A 22667-nucleotide genomic window follows, 5' to 3' on the forward strand; every position below is an offset into this window, starting at 1 on the left:
AAAAAAGGGTTCTGAAGTTTAACAGAGGAGGTGGGGACAGATTCAGAACACTTAAGAGGTAAAATTAATAGGATTTTATGATTGAAATGTTGGGAGTGAAGAGATTAGAATCAAGCATGACCATTCTGGGTGGGTAAGAGGAAACAAGGTACACAGTTTTCAGAACACAGTAAGGGCGGCGAGAAAGTCTGATGTTTAAATTTGAATGAAATCAAAACAATGTGTCTTTTCAAAATTTCCATGTCTCAAACACTGGAGATTCATAATAGATTCTAGTTGTCAGGAGGTATGTGGGCTAAGGTACACAACTGATTACATTCATACTTGATCTAGAAATAAATATAGCTGTAGGGATTTCAATCCAGATTGTCTCATCAACTTTGTAGTGGTAATTATGTATTAAAGGTAAAACAAAATGTATTCACTATTAGGATGATTTCCTTAGACATAAGTGGAACTGAGGAGCACAGAAACGTATCACTCACTGTCTAGCTCTTGCTCTTGGATGTCTCTTCCCGATTCCAGGATCTGCCACAGTTCCAGATATGCGTAGCCTACTTCTTGACATTCTTTCTTTTCCTCATCCATAGGGTCACTTACCACTATAAACTTTAAACTAAAGGGGGAAAAAAATCCATTTAACTCAGTACTGCTGATACCGTTAGGCTTAAAAAATAATAATTTTAAAAAAAAGATAAAAGTAACCATAAATTATACATTGTATTTCCTGAATCCCTTTCTTCCATTTTACAAGACTACAACAGCAAAAGACTGAGAAATCGTTTTAATTTAAAGTAACAGGTCTGGAAGGAACTAAGGCTTGAGGTATCAAGTAGTTGATCAAGTTGTCTCAACTGTTGAGATATAATTCCTTTTAAGATGGTTTACAGTTTTGCTGAAAGATTTGAAATGGGCAGTGGAGGTGTTGAACAAAAACCAAGATTATGGAAGTTAGAAGAGGTTTTACACTTCTAAATAAAAGTGTTATGCCAAGCCTGAGCAGAGTAAAGGAAATGGAAGGAATACAGAGTTGCAAAATGAATATAAAAGGTGTATTCCTTAGAGTTGTAAGTCTTGGAAGATGATACTGTAAAGAACACAGCACAGTTCCTCCTAAGCAGTGAGCAGTTAACAGCAATTACAGGATCCACCTCATACCAGAATCCACCGATGCTCAAGTCCCTTATATAAAATGGTGTAGGATTTGCATCTAGAATATACTTTAAATCACCTCTAGATTACTTATAATACCTAATACAGTGTAAATGCTATGTAAATAGTTGTAAATACAATGTAAATGTTACATAAATAGTTGCCGGTACATGGCAAAGTTAAATTTTGCTTTTTGGAACTTCCTAGAATTGTTTTTTCAAATATTTTTCATCCACCATTAGTTGAATCCACGGATGCGGGGGGAACCTGCAGATAACAGAAGGCTGACTATTATTACCATGACTTAGTCTAGCAAAGAATGATATTGAATTCCAGAAACTGATACCTATTAAATTTTTTGAGGTAAAGTTTACATAACATAAACTTACTATTTTAACCATTGTAAGGTGTACAATTCAGTGTTTCTTAGTATAATCACAATGTTGTGCCACCATCACCACTATCTAATTTCAGATCACGTTCATCACCACAAAAAGAAATCTATACCCATTAAGCAGTCACTCCCCACTCTTCTCTCCCTCAGTCCTGGTGACCACTAATCTACTTTCTGTCTCTCTGGATTTGCCTATTCTGGACATTTCATATTCCTATTAATTTTTTAAAAGCTAACATTGGTGGCTAATAGAAAGTGCTAAGGGAGCAAGAATAGCACCAAAAATTCAAGCGTTTTAAGTCACAGCTAAACGCGATTAAGCTGAAAAGAAGAAATCCTGAAAGTGATGCATTCACAGTCATTAAGCAATATTCGTTTGTGATTATGTTTCTGTATCCGTAGTGAGAACTTCAACAAAGCAAAGGGATAATACTGACTCCTCCACCCATTTTCCCAGGAAATGTATGGTAACTCACATCACCGCATCACGTGCACAATAGCAAGTGCTTTAGGTAAACTATGTTATTTCAGTATCATCCTCACCGGAGCCTTCAAATTAAATAATACGTCAAACATCACAGAGCTAGTAAGTGGAAGAGTCAGGATTCAGAACCAAGTCTGTGTGATTACAAAGGCAATGTTCTATCTGCTATATCATACAGGCAAAAAGAAAATCAAAGGTAAAATCAATTGAAATCAAATTGAGCAGAAGATCACAAAAAGAAAAGAAAAAGATTACCACTGTAAAGGAATAAAGGAAGAGAGAGTTGTAGGAATGCTGAGAGGAGAAAAGAAAAAGCTAAATTTAACATTAACGCAAAAGAGAAACGACCAAATCTCTTTCCATTTCCAAAAGTTACCAGTAAGCTTATATCTGTTTAAGTCCACCGTGATACTGAAGTCAGATTCACGGTTTATTTCAACTGGCTCCTTTTTCAGTCCTTCTTAGGACTAACTGGAGACAAAGTAAATGCAAATTAAATAAATTTATTGGGCTGTTAGAAAAGTAATGGATTAGAACACCAGTCCCATACTACTTCTTACCCACACACACGAAAAGGAGGTAGGGTTGCCAGATTTTGCCAAAAACAAGAAAACCCAGATGTCCACTTAAATTTGATTTTCAAAATTCAGCTAAATGAGAAATTTTTTAGTCTATATATATATATATATATATATATATATATATATATATATATATCTCCCATGCATTTCATCTGGAACCTCTAAAAGGAGGGCTTCTCAGATTATATGAATAATGACAATTGGCTTTCCTAAAACTTAGGGCAGACCCAGAATTTACTTCAAAGTATTTCTGTAGAGAAATCATTTTTAAGTCAAAAATAAAATTGCTATTATAAAGGCATAATATTCGGTAAGCTAGCAATGGTATGGTACTATGTTTGAGAGAAATGAATCAAATTATCCTAGAGTGTCAAGGCGTTTTGTCCTTTCCGTAGGGGGCACTAAGTATTCAAGTAAATTGCTGCCTCAAAAAAAAAAAAAAAAAGTGCTTATCAGGGGCTGGCACGGGTGAGAAATGAACTAATCCTGTGAGATGATATAATTTACCAGGTAGTTAGTCACAAACATAAATTAGACTCAAGTAGATGGGAAATTCATTAGGAGTATATTAATATGAAAGAAGTTATTAAAATATTCTATATCACCACAAAGCCAAACTCAAACTCCTAAATTCCTGTGTGACGTCTCCGTCTCCTGTCTTTCAAAGTGGGAAGCAGACGCTTACTGTCCTCGCTCAGGATCTTGTCCAGTCAGCATGGCGAACAGAAACTGCCTTCGGTCTTTTTGCTCCACTGGGTCCAGGTCTATCACTGTATTAAGGGTTAAGTGGGGAAAAAAGCAAAGAATCATATACTGTTGCTATTTGGGCACTAAAACTTTCATAAATGGTATGTGTAAAACATTGATATAAAGCAGACATTGGCAAAATTGGGCCCATGAGCCAGCTACCTGTTTTCATAAAGTTTTGTTGAACACAGCCATCTGTTTACATACTATCTGTGGTGGCTTTCCAACTACAATGATAGAGTTGAAGAGTCATGACAGAGACTGGCCCACAAAGCCTAAAATGTTTACTATGTGGCCCTTTAAGAAAATGCTTCAACCACTGATATAAAGGAAGCCTTACACTCTGTGTTGGAAGCTGTCCTGCCAAATGCCAGGATAAACATGCTCCCACCACTGCCCAACTGGAAGAATTCTAGGAGACTGATTTTTTTTTTTTTTTAAGGCCGCCTAGAGATTTGGATTTTGAGGTAGGTTCAACTCAAGGTCTCAACATCCATTCCCCTCTTCCTCTTCATTTCTACATGGGACTGTTGCAGACAAATAAATTAGCCTATGTTTTCCAGCCTTTATTTAACTAGGTTTGGCCACATGATTGAGTTCTGCCCACCGTGGTGTGTGAAACTGGGAGGTAGCCTTCCTTTCTGCAGCTGCTATTAAGGACCGTGAGGCATCTGAAAGGATGGAAGACAGGCACGAGGGGGACAGGAAGGCAACATGGGAGTTTGGATCCCTGATCCTGATCACGTGGCCTCAACCCTGGACTGCCCACCCTTGAGCTCACTTTACACAAGTGAGGGAAAAACTTCTATCTCCTATGATGTAAAGAAAGAATATACTTTTTTAAAGGGTTGGCGGGGGGGTGAGTTGGGGGTGGGGAATAGAGAACAAGAAACAGCTTTTAGAAATTTAAAATAAATACCTAGTCAATGACTGGAAGATAAAATTAAGAAAATCACCCCCTCCAAAAAAAAAAAGGAAGAAAAAGACAGAGGTAGAATTATAGGAGAAAAGTGATAAAATTAGAGGATCAGTTTGGAAGATCCAAAATTCTACTAAGAAAATGAGAAAATGTAGGGGGAAAAAGTTATCAAAGAAATGCAATAAAATTTCCCAGAACTAAAAGCCATGAGCTTCCAGATTTAAAGAGCCCACTGAATGGCCGGAACAATTAAAGAAAATATATGCACATTATTCTGAAATTTAAGAACACTAAAAACGAAGAAAAAATGTTAAAGTCCTCTGGGGAGGTAGAGGGTAGTCTTCATACAAGCGTTAGACTCCAGGCCTGGACCCAAAGACCATGGACCAACTGCTTTGACATTCTGAATGAAAAATGTTTTCAACATACATTTTTATACTTGGTCTAATTATCAATCAAATATATGGGCAGAATTTTCATGCATGACTATCTCAAAATATTTACTTCCAGTGTATTCTTTCTTTAAAAGCTACTAGAAAATATGATCCATTAAAATATAATAAATCAAAGGGTGACACATGACCCAGGAGATAAAACATCCAGTATAAAATAGAATTAAATTAAACTCTACAAATGGCAGCAGTGGGATAATAGCTGAACAGTGTGCTAAAGAAGAACAAGAAGATAAAGAGAGATCTTCAGGAAAAAAAAAAAAAAGATAAATTATTTGACAGGTTTGATTATTTGAAAATTTAAAAGGCTTCTGGAGGATGTAGAAAGAATCCCAACAGGTATAATGAAAACAAAGCAAATGAAAAATTGAGACAAACAAAATATAAACAAGAAAGAGACTATAATCATGGTGTAAAACTTGGCCCTGCAAGACTGTTTACACATCCATAATAATAGAAACAATTACGATTAATTAAAAATTAAGTTTAAATTATGATCCAACTATATGGGAGCACGGGTGTGATACAAGAGAGATGTTTTATTTGCCAAGATAGGAAGTCAACAGATAATGTCTGAATCAGGAAATGAATTAGTGAATCAGGAAATTGCAATAGAATCATTTCTCAGAAACATGGGGTTAAATAACAGAAGAAATAGCAGAAAAAGTGAAAAGTGGTGTGGTGGACTGAGGGGGGTGGTCAGGGAGGGGTGAGAGGGAGTGATCTGCAGAGAAAGAGTGGAGCAAAGGACTATATTTTAATCAAAAATCTTTTTAAGCCTATTTGATATTTTAAAACCATATGCATATATTACTTTGATAAATAAAAGAAAATAAAACAGTAGGGTCCACTCCAACAGAAGTCCAGAGTAGTTTGGACCCCTCAGACTAAATGACTGTCAGCCTCCTCTCCTGGCTGTTCACCAGGGATGCCTCACCCTTGCTAAAGTGGAAGTGGATCTCTTCTCCTGCTCTTGGTTTCCTCAGGGACACTGGAGTCTCCGTCTCCGACAAGGGTAGATCGTAGAACTTGTATTCCACGTACACCTGTTTTACATTCTCATCACACATCACTTCAGCCTCTGGGTGGAATGCCAGGGAGATGATTTCAATGCACATCTTCTCTGAACCCTGACAAGGAAAATATTCATTTCCTATAGGTTAGAGATGCCAGTGTTTATACTCCATCTAATTAACATATTACTCTCTAGGGATCAATCACAGGGCATATTCCACCTAACATATTACTCCTCGAGAATCAATTTATAGGTACCTTAAACTGGCACCAAGAGACCACCTGACTGAACTGCCACCACTAACCATGGGTAATTTGTAAAGAGAATCCAGTTCCTCTATCTCCCAGTCCAGTGAATCAATTCTCCAGATCAGCCTTTCTCAGCCATTGCCACATACAGAAAGAATCAAGAAACTTTCTGAACAGATCGTTTCCTTAAACTTTCTCCATGAAAACCAATCCATCTTTTTCCTGCAGTTAGGTCCTAAGAGACCTGTCAACTGAGCAGTTGTTTTAGCCACTAAAGCCAAGAGCTGCCCAGTGCTCCCTGTATCCCAACCAACCCCCCACCAAGTACATGACACGGAGCAGGCCATTAGACCACCCTGCCCTCTCACGGCAACTCCAGTTCTTTGAGCTCTGCTTCAGAGTTGCTGCTACAGCCGCCATCCCCTCCTTTAACGTCCCTGTGTCCACTTTCACATTAGGGATACCAGGAGGAGGGCTGACATCATGATAGTTTCAAGAAATAAACTGAGGTCAACATTAAGTCCCCCACCTTGTACAGTGTAGCAGCAAGTCAGTGTCGTGACACTAGCAAGGAGTCAGTCCAGGGTGGCCCTATAACCACAGTTCTCCCTTTCATCTGTGAGTGCCCTCAGGGCTGCTTCTCTACTCCAGGTCGCCAGGCCAATGTCCTCACTTCTCCAAATCTGCCCCCCACCACCCATCTTTTCTTCCCTTAGGAAGCAAGCAGAGCTCCTGTGCCCTCTCCTAGGAAGTTCAGTGGGCAATATTTCTCAACAAATCTGCATCAAAATAATCTGGGTGCTTCTTAAAAATAAAGACACTTGGGCTTCCCTGGTGGTGCAGTGGTTGAGAGTCCGCCTGCCGATGCAGGGGACACGGGTTCGTGCCCCGGTCCAGGAAGATCCCACATGCCGCGGAGCAGCTGGGCCCGTGAGCCATGGCCGCTGAGCCTGCGCGTCCAGAGCCTGTGCTCCGCAACGGGAGAGGCCACAACAGTGAGAGGCCCGTGTACCGCGAAAAAGAAAAACACACAAACAAACAAAAAACCGTAAAAAAAAAAGAGTGGCAGGTTGGATTAAAAACAAAACAAAAAACCAAGAACCTACAATATGCTGCTTAGAAGAAATGCACATCAGGATGAAAGACACACACAGACTGAAAGTGAGAGGATGGAAAAAAGATTGCATGCAAATGGAAACAAGACAGTGGGGGTAGTGATACTCATATCACACAAAACAAACTTTAAAATAAAGTCCAGGACTTCCCTCGTGGCTCAGTGGTTAAGAATCTGCCTGCCAATGCAGGGGACACAGGTTCAAGCCCTGGTCCGGGAAGATCCCATGTGCTACGGAGCAGTTAAGCCTGTGCACCACAACTACTGAGCCTACTCTCTACAGCCCGCAAGCCACAACTACCGAGTTCGTGTGCTGCAACTACTGAAGCCCGTGCACCTAGAGCCCATGCTCCGCAACAAGAGAAGCCACCGCCATGAGAAGCCCACGCACCGCAACAAAGAGGAGCCCCCGCTTGCTGCAACTAGAGAAAGCCCGTGCACAGCAGCAAAGACCCAATGCAGCCATAAATTAATTAATTAATTAATTTAAAAAAGAAAGTCCATAAAGAAAGACATAGAAGGACATTATATAATAATAAAGGTATCAATACAAGAAGAGGATATGACACTTATTAACATTTATGTGCCCAATATAAGGGCACCTAAATATATAAAACAAATACTAACAGACATAAAGGGAGACACAGACAGGAATACAATAATAGTAGGAGAATTTAACACCCCACTGGTATCAAGAGACAGATCATCCTGACAGAAAATCAATAAGGCAACAGAGGTCCTAAGTGACACATTAGACCAGTTGGACTTAATTGATCATGTACAGGACACTACAGCCAAAAAAGTTAGAATACACATTCTTTTCAAGCATGCACGGAACATTATCTAGGATAGACCACATATTAGGTCACAAAACAAGCCTCAACAAATTTAAGAGGATAAAAATTATTTCAAGCATATTTTCTGACCAAAAGGGTATGAAACTAGAAATCAACCACAGAATGAAAAACGGGAAAAGAATGAACACAAGGAGACTAAACAACATGCTACTAAAAATCCAATGGGTCAAAAATGAAATCAAAGAAGAAATCAGAAAATACCTCAAGACAAACAACAACCTTACACAAGCACAACCTTACAAAAATCTATGGGATGAAGCAAGAGCGGTTCTAAGAGGAAAGTTCATAGTAATACAGGCCTTCCAAAATAAACAAGAAAAATCTCAAATAAACAACCTAATGTACCACCTAAATGAATGAGAAAAAGAAGAAGAAACACAACCTAAAGTCAGCAAAAGGAAGGAAATAATAAAGATCAGAGAGGAAATAAAATACAGACAAAAAATAAAATAAAAAAACCCAGAGCTGGTTTCTTGAAAAGATAATCAAAACTGACAAACCTATGGCCAGGCTCACCAAGAAGAAAGGAACCAAATAAACAGAATAAGAAATGAGAGTGGAGACATAACAACTAATAGCACAGAAATACAAAATATTCTAAGAGACTACTATAAACAGTTGTATGCCAACATACTGGACAACCTAGAAGAAATGGACAAGTTTCTAGAAACATACAGCCTGATAATATATGTATACATATAGCTGATTCATTTTGTTGTACAGCAGAAACTAAAACAACATTATAAAGCAATTATACTCCAATAAAGATATAAAAATAAATAAAAAATAAAAACAAAAAAACACATAAAAATCAACACTTTTATTTCATGCTGGAGCCATCAATGAAGCAAACCTAGGGGCAGAATAAAGATCCTGGTCATAGCAACCTACTGGTTTGTGGTAGTCACCTCTAAGATGGTCCCCAATGATCCTCACCTCCTACATACCCTCCTACATTGAATAAGACTGACCTCGCTACAAACAGGATACTGTGGAAAGGAAGGAATGTGACTGCTAAAGCTGGGTTGGCAAAGACGTTGTGACTTCTGCCTTGCTTGCTCTTGGAGTCTTCACTCTGACTGAAGCCAGCTGCTGTGTCCTGAGGACACTCAAGTAGCCCATGGAGAGGGAGGCTCAAAAGGTGATGAACTGAGGCCTCCTACCAACAACTAGCACCATGTGAGGGCACCATCTTGGAAGTGGATCCTCCAGCCCCTGTCAAGCCTCTAGATGACTGCAGCTCCAACTGACAGCTTGACTGCAACCTCCCAGGACACCCTGAGCCAGAACCACACAGCAAAGCCACTCCCAGTTTCCCGACATTAAGAAACTGTGTGAAAATAAATGTTTGCTGTTGTTGTAAAAAGAGAACAAGGGCTTCCCTCGTGGCGCAGTGGTTGAGAGTCCGCCTGCCGATGCAGGGGACACGGGTTCGTGCCCCAGTCCAGGAAGATCCCACATGCCGCGGAGCGGCTGGGCCCGTGGGCCATGGCCACTGAGCCTGCGCCTTTGGAGCCTGTGCTCCACAACGGGAGAGGCCACAGCAGTGAAAGGCCCGCGTACTGCAAAAAAAAAAAAAAAAAAGAGAACAAAAACAAACAAAAAAACTGAGTCAAGAACAAACAGATGATTTGAACAGACCAATCACTACAGTGAAATAGAATCTGTAATTAAAAAAAAAAAACTCCCTGCAAACAGAAGTCCAGGACTGGATGGCTTCCCTGCAGAATTCTACCAAACATAAAAAGCAGAACTTACACCTATCCTTCTCAAACTATTCTAAATAATTGAAGAGGAGGGAACACCCCCAAATTCATCCTATGAAGCCACCATCACCCTGATACCCAAACCAGACAAAGACACTACAAAAAAGAAAATCACAGGCTAATATTTTTGATGAATATAGATGCAAAAATCATCAACAAAATATTAGCAAACCAAATCCAACAATACATATAAAGGATCACACACCATGATTAAGTTGGATTCATTCCAGGGTAGCAAGGATGGTTCAACATACTCAAATCAGTCAATGTGATACACTACATTAACCAAAAAAAAAAAAGACAAAAATACATGATTATCGCAACAGATGCAGAGAAAGCATTTGATAAAATTCAATATTCGTTCATGACAAAAACTATCACTAAAGTGGGTATAGGGGGAGCATATCTTAGCATGATAAAGCCAATTATGACAAACGCACAGCCAACATACTATTCAATGGTGAAAAGCTGAAAGCCTTCCTGCTAAATTCAGGAAAAAGACAAGGATGTCTACTCTCCCCACTTCTATTCAACAAAGTATCAGAAGTCCTAGCCACAGCAATCAGGCAAGAAAAAGAAATAAAAAGTATCCAAATTAGAAGGGAAGAGGTAAAAGTCTCACTATTTGCAGATGACATAATACTCTATATAGAGAATCCTGAAGTCTCCACATAAAAACTTTAGAAATAATAAATGAATTCAGTAGGGTAGCAGGATACAAGATTAATATACAGAAATCTGTAGCATTTCTTTACACTAACAATGAGATATTAGAAAGAGAAAGTAAAAAAAAATCCCATTTAAGATAGTGTCAAAAAATAAAATATCTAGGAATAAACTTAGCCACTGTGGAAAACAGTATGGAGGTTCCTCAAAAAACTAAAAATAGAACTACCATATGACCCAGGAATTTCACTCCTGGGTATATATCTGAAAAAACCAAAAGCTTTAATTTGAAAAGATATATGCACCCCAATGTTCATCATAGCAGCATTATTTACAGTTGCCAAGATATGGAAGCAATGTAAGTGCTGATCAACAGATGAATGGATAAAAAAGATGTGGTGTATACACACACACACACACACACACACACACACACACACACACACACACAATGGAATACTACTCAGCCATAAAAAAGAATGAAAAATTTTCATCTGCAACAACATGGATGGAATTGGAGAGTATTATGCTTAGTGAAATAAGTCAAAGACAAATATTGTATGATAGCACTTATATGTTAAATATTAAAAAAAAGTGGGGCAGCAATCAAGATGGTGGAGTAGTAGGATGTGAAGCTCACCACCTCCCACAAATATATTAAAAATACATCTACATGTATTAATAATTCTCACAATATGTCTACCGAATGCTGGCAGAAGACCTCAGACTTTTGAAAGGGCAAGAAAATCTCCATGTAACCAGGTAGGACAAAAGAAAAAAGAAAAAAAGGAAGTGAGAAAGGAATCGGGATGGGACCTCCCTCCCAGGAGGGAGCTGTGAAAAAGGAAAGGTTCCCGCACCCTGGGAAATCCCCTCACCAGCGGGGAGATCAGCTGGGACAGAGCTTCAGAGCCTCAGAGGAGAACGCAGCAACCAGTTTTCAGCAGCCAGAATGGAGAGAGACCTGCACAGTCAGTGCCACCGCCCTGCACTCCCCAGCCTGAGATGTGCATCTGCTGGTGCGGATTGGGGCTGGGTGCTGAAGCTCAGGCTTCGGATATCAGACTCAGAGAGAGGACTGGGGTTGGCTGTGTGAAAACAGCCTGAAGGGGCTGGAGTCTGGTGTGACTGCAACTGAGGGTGTTCGTGGAGCAAGCCCAGGCCACCTTAGAGGACAGGTGCCATTGTTTGGGGGGTGCACGAGGGGAGGGGTGGGACCCACCATTGCAGGCTTTTTCCCTGCATGTGCTCTCAGGCGGTAGGACACCACCTACACGAGCTCCAGGAGTGGTCACGAGCAGCTCCTGCACCCATCACGTGCTCCGGGGATGCACATAAGCCACCACCGCCACCAAGAATCCTAGGACTGAGCGCTGCCACATCTGCACACCCCCTATCAAGGGGATAATGGCCTGCACATGCTGAGGGAAGAGGCAACAGATACCCATATTGAAACAGCCCTTGCACCCAAAATATTAAATCCACACAGCTACACAGGGACGCTTCCACATAAGAATAGCCCTCCAAGACCACAGTAGATAATTGTTTCTCCTAAACTCATAGAGCAAGAGAAATATAAGTAAAATGAAGAAGCAGAGGAACCACCTCCAGTTTAAAGACCAAGAAAATTCCCTTGAAAGAACAAACAATGAAACAGACCTCTTTGATCTAATAGACACTGGTTTCAAAAAGGGGTACTGAAGGAATTAAGAAAGGCTACTGACAGAAATGCAGAGTACTATAAGAAGGAACTAGAAACTATAAAGAGGAACCAAGAAAAATCAGAAAACTCATTGACTGAGATGTAAGCTGAGTTAAAGGCAATAAATAGCAGAATGGATAATGCAGAAGAACGAATAAGTGACTTGGAAGATAGAATAATGGAAATCACTCAATCAGGACAGCAGACAGAAAGCCAAATGAAAAAAATGAAAGCAATATAAAAGACCTATGGGATACTATAAAGCATGCCTACACATGATAGGAATTCCAGAAGGGGAAGAAAGAGAAAAGCGGATCGAAAATGTATTTGAAGAAATTACGGCTGAAAACTTCCCAAACCTAAACAAGGAAACAGATATCCAGGTACAGGAAGCATGGAGGGTCCCAAACAAGATAAACCTAAACAGACCTACACCAAGACTTTTGTTTTTCCTGCGTTGGGTCTTCGTTGCTGTGCACGGGCCTTTTCTAGCTGCAGTGAGTGGGGGCTACTCTTTGTTGCAGTGCAGAGGCTTCTCATTGTGGTGGCTTCCCTTGTTGCAGAGCACGGGCTCTAGGCACGTGGGCTTCAGTAGTTGCGGCGGGCTTCAGTAGTTGTGGTGTGCAGGCTCAGTAGTTGTGGCTCACAGGCTTAGTTGTTCTGCGGCATGTGGGATCTTCCCAGACCAGGGACCGAATCCATGTCCCCTGCATTGGCAGGCAGATTCTTAACCACTGCACCACCAGGGAAGTCCCATGACATATTATAATAAAAATGGCAAAAGATAAAGAGGATTCTAAAGGCAGCAAGAGAAAAACAAACAGTTAATTACAAGAGAACCTCCATAAGACTATCAGTTGATTTCTCTATAGAATGCTGCAGGCCAGAAGGGAGGGGCAAGATACATTCAAAGTTCTGAAGGGGAAAAATCTGTAACCTAGGATACTCTATCCAGCAAGATTATCATTCAGAATAGGAGAGATAAAGAATTTCTCAGACAAACAGAAACTAAAAGAATACAGCAATACTATATCTATTCTAAAGGAAATATTGAAAGGTCTTCCCTAAATAGAAAAGAAGAATCTAAAGGAAAGAGAAAATAACAATTGGAAAGTAAATCACTTAAATAAGCCAGTACACAGATATTAAAAAAAATGAAAAAATTTCTGTGAAAGTGATGATAACCACAGTGAACAGCAAAAGTATGAACATGAAAATGTAAAAGAGGACATGATAATCATAAAATATGGGGAGTAAAATGAGAAAATGTAGATTTTTTTTTTCAGTTCCTAGAATGTGTTTGAGCCTATATGACTACTGGTCTAAGGCAAGTAGAAATAGGATGGGGTTAACATACCTGAAAAACAGGGTAACCACAGATCAAAAACATACAATAGATCCACAAAAACCAAAAAGAAGAGAACATAAGTATAATAGAAAAGAAAACCATCAAACCACAAAAGGAAAAACAAAAAGAAAGGTACAAAGAAGAAGTATAAAATCAACAGGAAAATAAGGTTTAAATGGCAATAAATACATATCTATCAATAGTTACCTTAGGGACTTCCCTGGTGGCACAGTGGTTAATAATCTGCCTGCCAATGCAGGGAACATGGGTTTGAGCCCTGGTCCAGGAAGATCCCACATGCTGCAGAGCAACTAAGCCTGTGTGCCACAACTACTGAGCCTACGCTCTAGAGCCTGCAAGCCACTACTGAAGCCTGCATGCCTAGAGCCCATGCTCCACAAGAAGAGAAGTCACCGCAATGAGAAGCCCATGCACCGCAACGAAGAGTAGCCCCACTCGCTGCAACTAGAGAAACCCCGCATGCAGCAATGAAGACCCAACGCAGCCAAAAATAAATGAAAATAAATAAATAAATTTATTTTTAAAAATTACCTTAAATGTCAATGGATTAAAAGCTTCAATCAAAAGACACAGTGGCACACTGGATAAAAGAAAACAAGAGCCTACAATATGCTGCCTACAAGATACCCATTTTAGGGCAAAGGACACACATAGATTGAAAGTAAAGGGATGGAAAAAGATGTCTCATACAAATGGAAATAAAAATAAAGTGGGGTCGCAATACTCAGACAAAATAGACTTCAAAACAAAGGCCATAAAGAAAGATAAAGGACATTGTATAATGATAAAAGGATCAATACAAAAAGAGGACTTTACACTCATCAATATATATGCACATAATATAAGAGAAACCAAATACATAAATACTAAGAGACATGAAGGGAGAAATTGACAGGAATACAATAATAGTAGGAGACTTTAACACCCCACTCACATCAATGGACAGATCTTCTAGACAGAAAATCAATAAGGCACAGAAATTCTAAATAATACAATAGAATAAACTTAATTGATATTTTCAGGACATTACATACAAAAAACCCCAGAATATATTCTTTTTTTCTTTTTTAAATTATTTATTTTATTTATTTTGGGCTGTGTTGCTGCACGGAGGCTTTCTCCAGTTGCGGCAAGCGGGGGCTACTCTTCTCTACGGTGCGTGGGCTTCTCATTGCAGTGGCCTCTCTTCTTGTGGAGCACGGGCTCTAGGTGCATGGACTTCAGTAGTTGTGGCTCGCAGGCTCCAGAGCACAAGCTCAGTAGCTGTGGCACACAGGCTCAGTTGCTCCGTGGCATGTGGGATCTTCCCAGGCCAGGGCTCGAACCCGTGTCCCCTGCATTGGCAGGGAGATTCCTAACCACTGTGCCACCAGGGAAGCCCCAGAATACTCATTCTTTTCAAGTACACATGGAACATGCCCTAGGTTTGACCACATACTAGGGTACAAAAAAAGCCTCAATAAATCTGAGAGTTTAGAAATTATCTCAAGCATCTCTTCAGACCACGATGGCGTGAAACTAGAAATCAACCACAGAAAAAGAAATGAGAAAAAGATGATCACAGGGAGATTAAGCAACATACTACTAAAATAACCAATGGGTCAATGATGAAACCAAAGAGGAAATTAAAAAATACCTTGAGACAAATGACAATGAAAACACAACCATACAAAATTTATGGGATACAGCAAAAGCAGTTCTTAGAGGGAAGTTCATAGTGATACAGGCCTTCCTCAAAAAATAAGAAAAATCTCAAATAACCAACCTAACCTACCAGCTAAAAGAATTAGAAAAAAGAAGAACAAATAAAACCTAAAGTCAGCAGAAGAATGGAAGTAATAAAGATTGGAGAGGAAATAAATAAAACAGAGATTAAAAAACAGAAAAAAATCAATAAAACCAAGAGGTGGTTCTTTGAAAGGGTAAACAAGATTGACAAACCTCTGGCCAGGCTCATCAAGAAGAAGAGAGAGAGAACCCAAATAAACAAAATAAGAAATAAAAAAGGAGACGTAACAACTGATACTGCAGAAATACAAAAAATCATAAGGGAATACTATGAACAATTATATGCCAACAAATTTAACAACCTAGAAGAAATGGATAAGTTTTTAGAAATATACAGCCCACCAAAACTGAATCAAGAAGAAACAGATAATTTGAACAGACTGATCATTAGAAGTGAAATAGATTCTGTAATTTAAAAACTCCCTGCAAACAAAAGTCTAGGACCAGATGGGTTCACAGGCGAATTCTACCAAACATGCAAAGAAGAATTTATACTGATCCTTCTCAAACTCTTCCAAAAAATTGAAGAGGAGGGAAAGAATCCCAAAGACATTCTATGAAGCCACCATCACCCTGATACCAAAACTAGACAAAGACACCACCAAAAAAGAAAATAACAGGCCAATATCTTTGATAAATATAGATGCAAAAATTCTCAACAAAATATTAGCAAACCAAATCCAATAACTCATAAAAGATCATACACCATGACCAAGTGGGATTCATCCCAAGTTCACAAGGATGGTTCAACATACGCAAATCAATCAGTTTGACATACTACATTAAAAGAAGAAAAGAAAAAAACCAAATGATCAATAGATACAGAACAAGCATTTGACAAAATTCAACATTCATTCATGATAAAAACTCTTACCAAAGTGCGTATACAGGGAACATATCTCAACATAATAAAAGCTATTTATGACAAACACACAGCCAATATAATACTCAATGGTGAAAAGCTGAAAGCCTTTCTACTAAAATATGGAAAAAGACAAGGATACCCACTCTCACCTCTTATATTCACCATAGTATTGGATGTCCTAGCTACAGCAATCAGACAAGAAAAAGAAATAAAAGTTATCCAAATTGGAAGGAAAGAGGTAAAATTGTCATTATATGCAGATGACATAATACTATATATAGAAAACCCTAAACACTCCACACAAAAACTACTAGAACTGGAAAACAAATTCAGCAGGATAGCACGATACAAGATTAACATTTGGAAACCAGTTGCATTTCCTTACACTAACAATGAAATATCAGAAAGAGAATGTAAAAAAGCAATACCTTTTAAAATAGCACCCGCAAAAATAAAATACTTAGGAATAAACCTTACTGAGGCGGTGAAAGACTTATACACTGAGAACTATAAAACATTAATAAAGGAAATTGAAGATGATTCAAAGAAAGGGAAAGATATCACATGCTTTTGGATTAAAATAATTAATATTGTTAAAATAGCCATACTATCCAAAGCAATCTACAGATTTAATGCATTCCCTATCAAATTACCCACGACATTTTTCACAGAACTAGAATTATCCTAAAATTTATATGGAAACATAAAAGACTCAGGTTTGCCAAAGCAATCCTGAAGAAAAAGAACAAAGCAGAAGGCATAAACCTCCCAGACTTCAGACAATACTACAAAGCTACAGTAATCAAAACAGCATGGTACTGGCACAAAAACAGGCATATGGATCAGTGGAACAGAATAGAGAGCCCAGAAATAAACTCATACACCTACAGTCAATTAATCTTCAACAAAGGCAGCAAGAATATACAACAGGAAAAAGTCTCTTCAGCAAGTGGTGTTGGGAAAGTTGGATAGCTGCATGTAAATCAATGAAGTTAGAACACACCCTCTCGCCATGCACAAAAATAAACTCAAAATGGCTGAAAGAGTTAAAATAATACATGACATCATAAAACTCCTAGAAGAGATCATGGGCAAAACATTTCTGACATAAATCGTACCAATGTTTTCTTAGGTCAGTCTCCCAAGGCAATAGAAATAAAAACAAAAATAAACAAATGGGGCCTAATCAAACTTACAAGCCTGTGCCCAGCAAAAGAAACCATAAACAAAGCAAAAACACAATCTACAGAATGGGAGAAAATATCTGCAAACAATATGACCAACAAGGGCTTAATTTCCAAAATATACAAACAGCTCATACAACTCAACAACAACAACAACAAAAACAACCCAATCGAAAAATGGGCAGAAGACCTAAATAGACATTTCTCCAAAGAAGAAATACAAATGGCCAATAGGCACCTGAAAAGATGGTCAACACCTCTAATTATTAGAGAAATGCAAATCAAAATTACAATGAGATACTACCTCACACGGGTCAGAATGGCCATCATTAAAAAGTCTACAAATAACAAATGCTGGAGAGGATGTGGAGAAAAGGGAACCCTTCTACACTGTTGGTGGGAATGTAAGTTCGAACAGCCACTATGGAAAACAGTATGGAGGTTCCTCAGAAAACTAAAAATAGAATTACCATATGATCCAACAGTCCTATTCCTGGGCATATATCCAGACAAAACTCTAATTCAAAAATATACATGCACCCTTATGTTCATAGCAGCACTATTCACAATAGCCAAGACATGGAAGCAACCTAAATGTCCATCAACAGATGAATGGATAAAGAAGATGTGGTACATATATACAATGGAATACTACTCAGTCATTAAAAAGAATGAAATAATGCCATTTGCAGCAACATAGATGCAGCTAGAGATTATCATACTAAGTGAAGTAAGTCAGAAAGAGAAAGACAAATACCATATGATATCATTTATATGTAGAATCTAAAATATGCCACAAATGAACCTATCTATGAAACAGAAACAGATTCACAGATATAGAGAACAGACTTGTGGTTGCCAAGGGGGAGAGGGTTGTGGGAGGCCTGGAGTGGGAGGTTGGGGTTAGCAGATGTAAGCTATTATATATAGAATGGATAAACAACAAAGTCCTACTGTATAGCACAGAGAACTATCTTCAGTATCCTATGATAAACCACAATGGAAAAGAATATAAAAAAAGAATGTATATATATGTATGTATAACTGAGTCACTGTGCTGTACAGCAGAAATTAACACAACACTGTATATCAACTATACTTCAAGTAAAGAAAAAATTTTTTAAAGTTAAACTAGTGAATATACGAAAAAGGAAGAGACCCACAGACATAGAGAACAAACTAGTGGTTACCAGTGCAGAGAGGGAAGCAGGGAGGGGCAAGATAGGGGTAGGGGATAAAGAGGTGCAAACTACTAATAAAATAAATAAGCTACAAGGATATATTGTACAACCCAGGGAATACAGCTAATATTTTATAATAGCTATAAATGGAGTATACCTTTTAAAAATTGTGAATCGCTGTTGTACACCCGAAACTTACATAATATTGCACAACTATACCTCAATTTTTTAAAAAAGAAAAACTTTTTTCAAAAAGAAAAATGAATGTTTCAGAAGAATACAGACCAAAAATGTTTTGAAAAATGGGGGAAACTGGGTGAAGAGTATATGGTAACTCTCCGTACATTTTTTGCAACTGTTTACAAATCTATAATTATTTCAAAATAAAAAGCTTTTTAAAAGAATAATATGTACAGTTCATATACAGTTTAATGTCATTTATTTAAAGCAAAAAAGACTAATACAGAACAATATGAATGTTAAAGTTTTTTTTATGATCTGAAAAGATGTACCTCAAAATTCAAAACAATGGTTTTTTTGGGGTGGTGGGGTGGGAGAGAGGCAGCAGGGATTATAGGTAATGGTCAATAGAGATTTAGCTCTATCTGTAATATTCTAGTTTGTAAAAGAAAAATGTATTCTTACCTTACTTGCAACTAATCCTGGGACAAATGATCAGAAATCCATATCAAGTTTACTCTGATAACAAAGGTGAATTAGGAGGATAAATAAAATTAAAATTTGAGCAAGGTACACATGGAGGCTTTATTCATTCCTATTAGATTGAACTATATGAAATTGAAAATAGTCCATCATTTTTCATCTATAAAAGTGATAATTTCATATGGCTTGTTATGGACTGAATATTTGTGTACCCCTCAAATTTTGTATGTTGAAACCCTAATCCCAATGTGATGGTATTTGGAGGTGGGGCCTTTGGGAGGTAATCAGGTCATGAGGGTGGAGCCCTTGTGAATGGGATTAGTGCCCTTATAAGAGGCCAGAGAGCTGGCTTGCTCTCTTTCTGGCACATGAGGACACAATGAGAAATTGGCAGTCTGCAACCTAGAAGGAGGCCCTCACCAGAATCGGACCAAAAGAAGTAAATTTCTGTTGTTTATAAGCCACCCAGTCTGTGGTACTTCATTATAGAAGCCTGAATTGACTAAGATATGGTTCAATCTAATATTTTTCTTTGCTCCAGAATCCTTTACATGAGCTGGTTCCATTATATAATCTTATTGGGACTGAACAGCAAATATATATATATATATATATATATATATATACACACACACACACACACACACACACACACACATATTTATTTATTTATTTATATTTATATATATACACATATAATTAGTAATATTAACCATACTAACAACTGAAATATATATTAACTCATTGCTAGCAGAGCCCCTAACAGCAGTTAGTTACGTAGCATTAGTGACAGACAGCTCCCTTTGGCTTATTCAGGTGTGCTAGATAATTTGGGGGTGGGGGGAGGGCAGATTTCCTAAAACTAATTAGCATACATAAGGGGTCAAGACATTTTCAACCCCTGAAATTAAGAGTATAAGAAAAAAGAATAAACTTTGAGGTCCTTGATATACACTACGGCTAAAAGACAGTAACCTGAGGCCACAGAGCAATGGAAATGATTGCTCCCTTCTCATTAGGAGCTGTTAAGAGGGGGGAGGGAAAAGTTATATGGTCCACTCAGAGTGGGAGATTGATTCCTGAGACCAGGAATGGAACTTCATCTGGAGGAAACCATATGGTTTGGGTTAAGATCATTTTCTGGGGATTCTTGGAAGATAAGTACAGAAGGCCTTCAGGAACCTTGTGCTAATTAACAGAGCCTCCTGCGGAACAGTTCTATACATATCCCATCATACAGGAACTGTTCTAATTCTGGACTAAAAGACAGGGAGTTAAAGACCCAAATGTACTATGATTGTTTTGCTCTTTTAGCAGTACAAGAGAAAGACATTTCGTAAAGGTCTTCCTTAAGTCATACTGTTCAACCTATTCAATTGACCTGGAAGGTAGAAGGGAAATGACACCCCTCTGCCTCAATCCTCTCCCCTTAGGGCCTAGTCCTTCCTTGTAGGGGCCACTACCAGATCATAGAAGCTTGCATTTAAGAACTAGCGTATTTCATGGGCTTCCCTGGTGGCACAGTGGTTAAGAATCCACCTGCCAATGCAGGAGACAGGGGTTCAAGCCCTGGTCGGGAAGATCCCACATGCCGCGGAGCAACTAAGCCCGTGCTCCATAACTACTGAGCCTGTGCTCTAGAGCCCGCGAGCCACAACTACTGAGTCTGTGTGCCGCAACTACTGAAGCCCAAGCGCCCTGGAGCCCATGCTCCGCAACAAGAGAAGCCACCGCAATGAGAAGCCCACGCACCACAACGAAGAGTAGCCCCCACTCGCCTCTAGAGAAAGCCTGTGCACAGCAACGAAGACCCAACGCAGCCAAAAATAAATTAAAAAAAAAAAAAAAAGAACTAGCGTATTTCAGAGAAGACAGACTGCTGCCACCATCAACATCATCATCACTATAATCTGGTGCTTAATTTGTCTCAAGTACTGTATTAAACCTTTATCACACATTACCTTATTTAAATCTTGCCACATGGCTATAAGGTGGGCGTACTTAATATTACCACTTTACAACCCCATTGTTCACAGCACCACTATTTACAATAGCCAAGACATGGAAGCGACCTAAATGTCCATCGACAGATGAATAGATAAAGATGTGGTATATATGCACAATGGAGTATTAGCCATAAAAAGAATGAAATAATGCCATTTGCAGCAATATGGATGAATCTAGAGATTATCATACTAAGTGAAATCAGACAGACATACAAATATCATATGGTATCACATATATGGAATCTAAAATATGATACAAATGAGCTTATTTACAAAACAGAAATAGACTCACAGACATAGAAAACAAACCTAGGGTTACCAAAGGGGAAAGGGGGGGAGGGATAAATTAAGGAGTATGGGATTAGCAGATACAAACTACTATATATAAAATAGATAAACAATAAGGACCTACTGCATAGCACAGGGAACTATATTCAATACCTTGTAATAACCTCTAATAGAAAAGAATCTGAAAAAAGAATATATATAACTGAATCACTTTGCTGTACACCTGAAGCACTGTAAATAAACTATACTTCAAGAAAAAAAAAATATCACCACTTTATAGATGAGGAAACAGAGTCTAATAGAGGTTCAATAACTTCCCCAAAGCGGCATAGATATTAATAGCAGAGACTGGATCTAAACCACTTCTGTCTAAAACACATTTCCATGCTCCTAAACACTACACTCTCTTGCCTCCTCCTTTACCCTGGCTGACTCCAGGCACAAAAGGGACAGAGCCCACGTACTGCCTCTGGACCTTCAACTCCTTCCATCTTTCGTGCCCAGCTATTTTGAAATACAAAAAGGATTGAGTATGAGGCAGAAAAGACAGGGCTGGGCCCAAGGACAGCCTATACACCTCCTTGTTTTGCACTTAAGGAGACCATGACACATGGAGAAATGGCATCTAAAACAGAAACTTTGTAGCATCTGAACAAGAAACACTGACCATGAAAACCATGGCGCAGGCCCAATAAAAATGCAGATTGCCAATGACCCTGTATGACCTTCCCGTGTGGTTGACTAGTAAGGGAAAATTTAAGGGAAAACAGTTCTTAGAGCACATGTACAGTGGCTCCAGGAGACAAAGGCGTAAGACTGGGAGCTGATGCAACCTGGTGCAATCTAGGCCACACCTCAACCGTCCTCTCAATGAATATTCCACCCCTAATCAAAAAGACCCCGCCCATTCAAAGGGCTAAGAAAATAAGATAAAAAGGGGATCAAAAAACCTTGTGGTATGCTCCACACTTGTGAGGATGCCTGCACTCTTCTTTGAGTGTGTAACGTTCACTTCAGCCTCAATAAACTGCTTTTTTTTTAAAAAAAAATTTTATTTATTTATTTTGGCCGTGGCACACAGCTTGCGCCATCTTAGTTCCCTGACCAGAGATTGAATCCGGCCACGGCAGTGAAAGCGCCAAGTCCTACCACCGGACTGCCAGGAAATTCCCCTGCTTCTTTGTTCTCTTTGCTCCTCAGCCTGCGTGTTTTTTTCTCCTTTGTAT

General features: G+C 38.8%; 1 protein-coding gene across 5 annotated transcripts in view; it reads right to left on the bottom strand.

Moving 5' to 3' along the window:
• Positions 1-22667, bottom strand: part of RPGRIP1 (RPGR interacting protein 1) — a 48506-nt gene that overhangs the window by 2079 nt on the left and 23760 nt on the right. For 3 of the 5 annotated variants that reach the window (XM_033851376.2, XM_033851375.2, XM_033851379.2), the window contains 3 exons: positions 5667-5859; positions 3297-3381; positions 486-616 (listed from right to left, as the gene is read on the bottom strand). In XM_033851376.2, the coding sequence (XP_033707267.1) occupies positions 486-616; positions 3297-3381; positions 5667-5859 (409 nt within the window). Of the gene's footprint in view, positions 1-485; positions 617-3296; positions 3382-5666; positions 5860-12533; positions 12894-22667 lie in introns of those variants that run through there. The other 2 variants (XM_073800664.1, XM_033851377.2) reach the window with 2 other exon arrangements.

The sequence above is a fragment of the Tursiops truncatus genome, chromosome 2, assembly GCF_011762595.2.
Source record: "Tursiops truncatus isolate mTurTru1 chromosome 2, mTurTru1.mat.Y, whole genome shotgun sequence".
Classification (NCBI taxonomy): Eukaryota; Metazoa; Chordata; class Mammalia; order Artiodactyla; family Delphinidae; genus Tursiops; species Tursiops truncatus.